This window comes from Lathyrus oleraceus, chromosome 1 (assembly GCF_024323335.1).
Source record: "Lathyrus oleraceus cultivar Zhongwan6 chromosome 1, CAAS_Psat_ZW6_1.0, whole genome shotgun sequence".
NCBI classification, from domain to species: Eukaryota; Viridiplantae; Streptophyta; class Magnoliopsida; order Fabales; family Fabaceae; genus Lathyrus; species Lathyrus oleraceus.
This window is the reverse complement of record NC_066579.1, coordinates 419,857,222-419,865,760: the sequence shown is the minus strand read 5'-3', so window position 1 is coordinate 419,865,760 and position 8,539 is coordinate 419,857,222. Positions and strand designations below refer to the sequence as shown.

At 33.6% G+C, this 8,539-nt stretch overlaps 1 protein-coding gene across 1 annotated transcript; it reads left to right on the top strand.

Annotated features, from left to right (window-relative positions):
• Window positions 1–3,584: 3,584 nt before the first annotated feature.
• Window positions 3,585–4,660, top strand: LOC127113343 (uncharacterized). The gene is made up of 3 exons (XM_051046480.1): window positions 3,585–4,145; window positions 4,266–4,463; window positions 4,580–4,660. The coding sequence occupies exons 1-3, from the start codon at window positions 3,585–3,587 to the stop codon at window positions 4,658–4,660; spliced, it is 840 nt and encodes a 279-aa protein (XP_050902437.1).
• The last annotated feature ends 3,879 nt before the right edge of the window (window positions 4,661–8,539 follow it).

The following is an 8,539-nucleotide window of genomic DNA, read 5'->3' as shown; positions in this document are numbered from 1 at the left end:
TGAGAATCCACCGGAGAAGATGACCAGAGTGCTCCAAGTCATCTGAGTTTGGCCAGACACGTTGGACAAATGAAATGTTTTCATTGGTTCATTTTGAATTGGATCTTGTGTGTTGTTTGTATTGCATTCCATCGTGCGTCCTAACCTGAGGAGTATTGGATCTGCCACGTCAATTAATGAGGCGTGATCCAACGCTCCATGTTTTTCTGATTTTTAATTCTTTTTCTTTTATTATTTTTAATTTCTTTTTTTAAAAAAAATTCATAGTAATTTCATTTTTCATCCAAAAAATCCAAAAATAATTTCTAAATTTCTCTTTTATTTTTCTTCATCTGATTTTTATTTTTTCATATTTTATTTCACTGATTTTATATTTTTTTTATGAATTTTCTCTTTCCTCCTTTTTTTAATTGGTTTAAAAATACTTTTCTGCATTTTTAAATTCTGAAAAATTTATTACATGCTTCTTATTTTTTTTTTCAACCTTCCATAATTTTCTTCGCCATTTGTTTAGTATTTTGAAGGACTTTATAGATTTTTCATTTTATTTCTATTTTAAAATTCATTTAAAAATATTTTTGGTGCATTTTTATTTCATTTGATTACATTTTATATTTTTGTGACCTCTGTGAACTTCTGTTGGCCTTGAATCATGATGGTTTGTCTCATGAGTCTCATCAAACTCAATGGATCTTGGGTGTTGATGGGGTGAAAAACCTAATCCACTAAAATGGATGGTTGATTTTGATGATTACTTGATCAAGCCTTTGGTCCAATTTGGGTGTGGCTTCTCTTGTCCCATTCTTCTTCATTTCCCTCCTTTCCCCTTTTGATCAATTGGATAGTCTGTGTCCATCTTGTTCATGATGTGTGGATTGGTGTTTGATGAACTTTCATCATTTCAAATCTACCTCTTAATTGATCATGGATCATTTAAAGTACTTTGAAATGATGCATAAATTTGTCCTAAGTGTCATGAAGTATGGATTGAAGTAATAGATAATCCTTCTAGCCTTTGTGCTTGATCATTCCTTCTTTTCTTTTTGTGTGGCATGACATTAAGAGAATGATTTACATATCATTTCTATAGAATGTATTAACACTAACATTATTATCGACCGACCTCAGATAGTTCTGACTTCTACATAAGTCCAATTACGATTGCTTAACATAACACTAAATTTGTCCCGAAAGAAAAGGCATTTTTATAAGTGAGATTGTAAGTCTCCTACTCCTCATCGTATTGTGTGAAAATATTGCTCCCTTTTCATTTGTGAGAGTTAGTGGCATACTTGTTGATTTTATCCAAATTGGAGTCCTTCTCATAATGATGTATGGGTTCATGTTTTCATGCTTGTGAGTAAATAGTTGAGTGTTCTCCAAAAAATGACCAAGCCATCTTTCATTTTTTATTACTAACATCATTTACTAACATTTTATTGTATTAACTTTTACTTTAATGTCATTTAATTTATGCTATTTTATTTATGCCATTTACTTTATACTTTATATTTAGCATCCCATATCATATTATTTGTGATTATGTCATTTGTTTTTTGTCCATTTGGACTTTTGTTTCATATCCTTGTAAAGAAAACATTAATAAAGAAAAAACCCTAAAGATTTTGGCTCCCTTTATCCATGGACTTGAGGTTACTATCCTTAGCATTGTTATGGAGTTATGGACTTAGAGCTACGACTTTGACCTTTGCTTTGGGATATCATGATTTAAGACCTTGGGATTCATCTGATGCCTTTGACTTTGGACTTCTATGTGAAGACTTGGTTTGGTTATTTTGGTTTCATCTGATACATGGATTATTATTTGTTTATTTGGCTTGATTGAGACTTAATCCAAAGGAGGGAATTGTTGATTGACTCATGTCATAAAGCTTGCTATCTCTTGGTTAAATCTTTCCTCCCTATATTTTACTTTATGCTCTAGGATAGTCTCTTCTTCCCCCCTCCCCCCCACTCTCTTTAATTTTCAAATCTTCTCCCTCTTTACAAAAATCTTCTTGTTTTCTAACTTGCACCATTTTTTTTAACAAACCTTGACTTTTTGTCAATTGATTTTCAAAACCTTTTTACTAATAAATGCTAATCCCTTTTAAGCATATTCAGACCAATTTTAAAAGACTAAAAAATGCATAACTCATTTAAATCATATTTGTGTCCTTTGTGCACTATTCCTTTTAAAACTTTTATCGAAGCTTAGACATGAGTATTTCCATAGTTGAGATATAATTCTCCTATCCCCATAGTATTGATGACAATTCTTTTCCATCTGTGAGAGCTAGTGACATGCTTGTTGATCCTTATCCAAGTTGGAGTCCTTCTCACGATGATGTAAAGATCTCATACTTGTGGGTGACTAGTTGAGTATTCTCCTAAAAATGACAAAATGTCTTTCCATTAAAAATGAGTCAAAATAAACATTTTTGTTATTTTCACCATGAACTACGAGGTTTCGATCCTCCATTGCACTTTGTTGGTACATAGGCACGAGACTTCAAAAGTCTTGGCAAACACAAAAACTAAGAAAAAACATTTCTTTCCCCATCTCTCCAATCTTTTGCAAACAACACCCTTTTCAAACTAAAATGTAGATATTTTCAAAGAGGTCCCCATGGAGTACCATGAATATTTAGGGTGTTAATACCTTCCCTTTGCATAACCAACCCCCAAAACCTTATCTCTTTTTATTAGTTTTATTTTAAAACTTCTTCGATTTTTGTTCGTACTTTTTCCCTTTTCCTTTAGAAACAATAAAAGCGTGGTGGCGACTCTTGCTTTATGAGTTAAGTTAATCAATAACTTAATCTCAAAAATTTTACCGCTACAGAAAAGTGACGACTCTGCTAGGGAGTAGTCCCTAGTAGGTTAAGCCCATCTTTGTTTATGTGTATATATTATGTATGTTGTTGTTTGTTATTGATTGTTCTGTCTGGTGCTTGGTGATCTCTGTATGGTGAGATAAGTCTTATACCCGGACTTGAGTGCTCTTATGATAGGAGGGTGGTATAGTCATGTTTGGCTTACGGGGTGTTAATCCTTAATAAGATGACTTGAGATCCCCCACTCAGTGGAGGCCCCTTTGGGATTACTGATATCACATGAGCAGTCGTAGTTGACATTAGTTTTTCTGACCTGGGAGTTCGAGAAGTTGAGGACCTTAGAACCCTTAACCCATCTTGGCCTTTTAGGATGTAGTGCGGTGGCTATTCAGGTGTAGACTTGAATTAGTTGTTACGTGATAATACACTTGGACAAGTTTCTCTTGAGAATATTATTAGTTGACAAGTAGTCGTTTAAGCCGATAATATCCAAAAGATGGAATTATGACTACGAGAATTTTTTAGAACCTTGTTCTACAGGTGATTATCCCCTTAGCACATACATTGTGGGTTGGTTCTTACCCTTGGCTCCATGCTTGTGACTTCGGACCTTTGGACTTTATTTGTGTGCTTTGTGTGATCCTGTTTATGATTGTTGCATCATGCATTCATTGCATGCATGAGCATTTCTCTCAATTTTCAAGGAACTTAGACACTCTCTTTGCAAACATCGCAAATATTTTGAATATGGATATTGGAAGAAGAAACACTCGGAAATACAATTTTAGATGTCCCGATCTCATGGAGTTAAGGAAGCTATCACCTTTTATGAATGATCCTAAGGATTTCAGAGACCGTTTCGGAAGACTTCTATCTATTCTATCTACTGATGTTGAGGATGGTCTTATTTGTACTTTGGTTCAGTTCTATGATCCTGTTTACCAGTGTTTCACTTTCCCCGATTATCAGTTGTTTCCTACCATGAAGGAGTATGCTTATCTTTTGGGTATACTAGTTTATGATAGAGTTCCTTTTAGTGGGGTGGAAGGAATTCTTGAGTCTCGAGTTATTGCCGAAGCTATTCACCTGAGGAAATCTAACATAGATGTTAATCTCACTGTCAAAAGAGGTATCAGAGGGTTTACTTCAAAATTTTTGATTGAGAATGATTTTTCTTTTACTAATGCTAATAGTATGGTGACCTTTGAAACTATTCTTTCCTTACTCATCTATGGTTTGGTCATGTTTCCCAATATTGACAATTTTGTTGATGTTAACACTATCAGGATCTTTTGGGTTGGAAATCCTGTTCCAACTTTGCTTGGTGACACCTACTTCTCCATTCATCATAGGACTTCTAAAGGAGGTCGAACTATTGTCTGTTGTGCGCCTTTACTGTACAAGTGGTTTATTTCGCACTTGCCGCAGTCTCCTACCTTCAAAGAAAACAAGGATTGTTTAAGGTGGTCTCAAAGACTTATGTCTTTCACCAATGATGATATACCTTGGTATTCTTCTGCTTACGATGACGTCGATGTTATTGATAGTTGTCAGGAGTTCTCTAATGTGCCTCTTCTTGGTATACAAAGAGTAATCAATGGTGGTGATTATCCGCAAGTATACAGAGTATGTCTAAGTAATATAAAAGATTATCGATCCCACAAAGGCCAATGTCAATCTATCGATTACTATTGTTACGTTGTATATCTAAGGCTAATTGAAACAGAGTGTAATGCATACAGGAAATTAAAAGAAAGATTGAATTGAGAGAAATAATACTGGAATGTGATTCATTTCGATCTAATAGTACTCCTACTGTCTAGTAGTAACACTTACGGGGCAATATTTTCTTCTTGAAATAAAAGTTAATTAAACAAGAACCATCACGTTAGCGTAATCGGAACCGAGTTTTACTCTCTAATTTATACCTTCCATTTGTCACATATGGCCGGTTCTTACCGCGTTAAAATAGTAAACTCATTTTTTAAGGAAATAAACTCTTAGCTCAATTGAAAAGTGATTTTGATTTGAAAGTTTGACTTAAAAGGGTTCCGGGCTTTCGCTCGAATAACCAGATCCTAAATCTATAAACGCGTCCGAAAATAGTTTTACAATCGCCTTCTAATAATATCAAATATTCCTAATTAATTAATTAAGCGTTTTTGTTATTTTTATCAATTAAAAACTAACCAACTTTTATCTAAAGTATCAGACGGCTTTCGATCTTACCCGACGTAATCACAGTTATTATGTAAATAGAAACACGGTCCCATTTACGTAATGGCCGATCCATTTACGTTCAGAAAAATTGTTTAAAATCAAAGTCAGCCCCTAAAGTATTTCTACATATACAACATATGGAGTACCGTCGAAACGACGGTCCTCACATCCCATCACAGTAAATTTAGCTGGACATGACTATGGTAAACATTGCATATAATTGATTTGCAGAATAAGTTATTTAGGGATTAAAAATGTGATAAGTGTGTGATTGGTTTCCAAAATAACGAAAGTGTCACTCTTAAGTTCGGTTCGAGGACAAATATTTTTGCGGTAAGAGAATTTAAAACAAGTAAATCGTGCGATAAAGTAAACAAAGTAAAGTAGAGCAATAATGTAAATAAATTTAAAGCGGGACAAGAAAATAAAGAATGTAAAGAGGTGCTGGAATTTAAATAAAGTAAAGACAATGCGATATATAACAAATTGTGAATTTAAATAAAAACCTGCTCCAAATCGGAGACTTGAGTCTGGTACAATGGCAGAAAGTAAATATGACTTGAAGGTAAATTCAACAGGAAAATAAACTTATATGCTACAGAGCTCCAATCTCGATTACAACAATAATGCGATAACCTCTCGATGTGACAGATTATCGCTTTGAATACTAAATTTATGCCTAATGCTGAAACTAAGACTGGATGCCCTAAACTAAGAATCTAAGACCTATTTATAATTTAACCATGCCTTGGGGTCCAAGAAACCCATTCAAAATTCGTGTGAGAGAATTTCTCTGGTCATGGGAGAATGCTCCAGCTGCCTTGACCGAAAGCTTTCTTAAGGTAGATGGCGCCCTCCATCCTCTACATGGCGCCCGCCATGTGTGTAAAGAGTGGGAGATGCGTCCTTCTGACTGTTGGGACATGGTCAAACCATGAAGATGACACTTTCCATCTATACTTGGCACCCGCTGTAGTGGTACATTCATGACCATTAAGCTATGGATAAACTTAACGTCAATAAAACCAGAGTCGCCACCGTGCTTTTATTGTTTCCAAAGGAAAAGGTAAAAGTACAAACAAAACCCAAAGATAAGAAGTTTTCAAATCAAAACTAATAAAATGCCAGAGATTACAAGTAAGGGGGTTGGTTATACAGAGGGAATGTGTTAGCACCCAAAGTGTCCTAGGTACTCCTAGGGAGCCCTTTTTTATGTGTGTATGTGTGTTGGTATAAAATGATGTTTTCAATTAAATAGAGTGTGGGGATGAGAAAAGAATTCATTAATTATATTTTTGTGTTTGACAAGACCTTCGGACTTGTGCCTACCTACCAACATAAAAATGAGGGATCAAAACCTCGTAGTTTGTGGTATCAATTTCAAAATGAGGGGATTAATTTTAATCAAAATTTAAATTTTAAGATAGGCAAAAAGGCCCAAAAGAGTTTGAATGAGTGTTAGTTCTTTTTGTCTTTTGAAATTTTAAGTCAATATGGTTAAGTTCATTTACAAGTTTGATTTAAGAAAAGATTTAAAAAAAATGCAATGGCATAAAGCCAAAGTTTCTAATTTGTAATAAATTCTAAGTTTAGAAATCACAAGCAAAGAAGATTTTGAAAAGAGGGAGAGATTTGAAATTTAAGAAATGGGAGGAGATGAAGAGACTAATCCTAAGCAAAAATTTAAGAGTTAAGAGTTGAAAAGATCTGATCAATGGGATGCAATCCAATAGACAAGAATGTCCTATAGAAACCCATTTTTCCTCTGGACTATAAATCAAGCAATATCAATAAGAAAGTAGAAAAATGAAGAGTAATGCATGAAATAAAGATAGCCACATCCAAGCTAGCAACTTCATAGTCTTCTTCATAATCTTCCCATGTATCAGATGACATACTCCTTGAATGGCTTAGAACAAGGCATTAGACACAGGTTCAAAGTAACATTTGCATCAAGACCATGTAGCAGATGAACTCATGTGGATCCCAATACTTGTATCAGATGAAAGCTCAAATCATAATAACTTGGTTTCAGAAATGTTGGCATTGGCCAAGTCCTTTTGCATAGGGAATGTTGCCTAATTCTAAGTCCATAGCTCAGATCAAATCCAACAGTCCACACAAACATTTTTTAGGGTTTTTTTTTTGTTTATTAGGTATTTTAAGGTCCTAAGACGACAAACACAAACAAGATACACAAACAAATATGTACAATCACAATGTATGGCTCAAGTGAGCAAAGTGAAAATGGCATAAACATAAACAAATTAAATGATATGTAAAAATGGCAAATGGAATGGTAAATGACTTGAATTTAAATTGAATAAAGTAAATGACTTGAAATTAAAAGCAATAGTAATAAAAAGTTAGTCAAATGTTAGTTGATTAGATGTTAGTGAAGTTTTGCTTTTCAATTAATTAAGTCATTCTTTGGAGAACACTCAACCCTCTATTCACAAGCATGGATCCTTGAACCAAGACATCTTCCAAAGGAAGGAAAAAAGGCCAAGTTTCCACATAATACCATGAAAGGGGGAGACTTACAATCTCACTTACTAGAATGATATGCCTTTGGGTCAAATTTTAGCGCTATGTTAAGCAATCGTAATTGGACTTATGTAGAAGTCACAACTATCTGAGGCCAGGCAATAGAAATTTTGGTGTTAATGCATGTTAGAGATATGGTATAATGAACCATACTCCTAAAACATACCACACACAAAAAGAAAATGATCAAAGGATGAACCTAATCTCATCCATACTTGTATTAGTTCATCTAACATGAAGTTATTAATGAACCAATTAGCCTTAGGATATTGAGACTTCATTGGTCAATGAAAGGGATGGGATACAGTGGGATTGAATATGAAGAGGGAGGGGAGATGAGACAAACACAAATTGGTCATGGGAGGAATTTCATCAAATTAAAATCATTCATTCATTTTGGGAGATGAAATGTACATTTCATCAATCCCCTAAATCCAACGATTTTAATCTAATAAAAGTCAAATCAACCTTGATCAAGGCTCAAACACATAGTCAAACTTCACAAGTCAATAAAAATGGTTCAACACAATTTCTACACAATTAATCAATTAAAAATCAAATTAAAATGCATTTAAATTAAATTATGTTTGATCAAAAACCTAAAACCTCTTCAAAACACCAAATAAATGGCCAAGAGATTTATCCTAGGTCAAAAAAGGTCAAAGGACCTTAGATAAAAAAATTCACTATTTTTGGAAAGTCAGAAGTATATTTAAACAATTAAAAATATGCACAAAAACAATTAATTCATGAAAAATATCAAAACCAAAAACTAATTTTAATTCATAAAATGAAAGAGGAAAATATTTCATTTTTTTTAGTGAAATTCCCATTTTTTTGGATTAAAAATGAAATTGATATGAATTAATTAAAAATAATGGATTAAATGAAATAATCAGAAATTCAAAAAAAGGAGAGCCATCTGATCTCCCTCA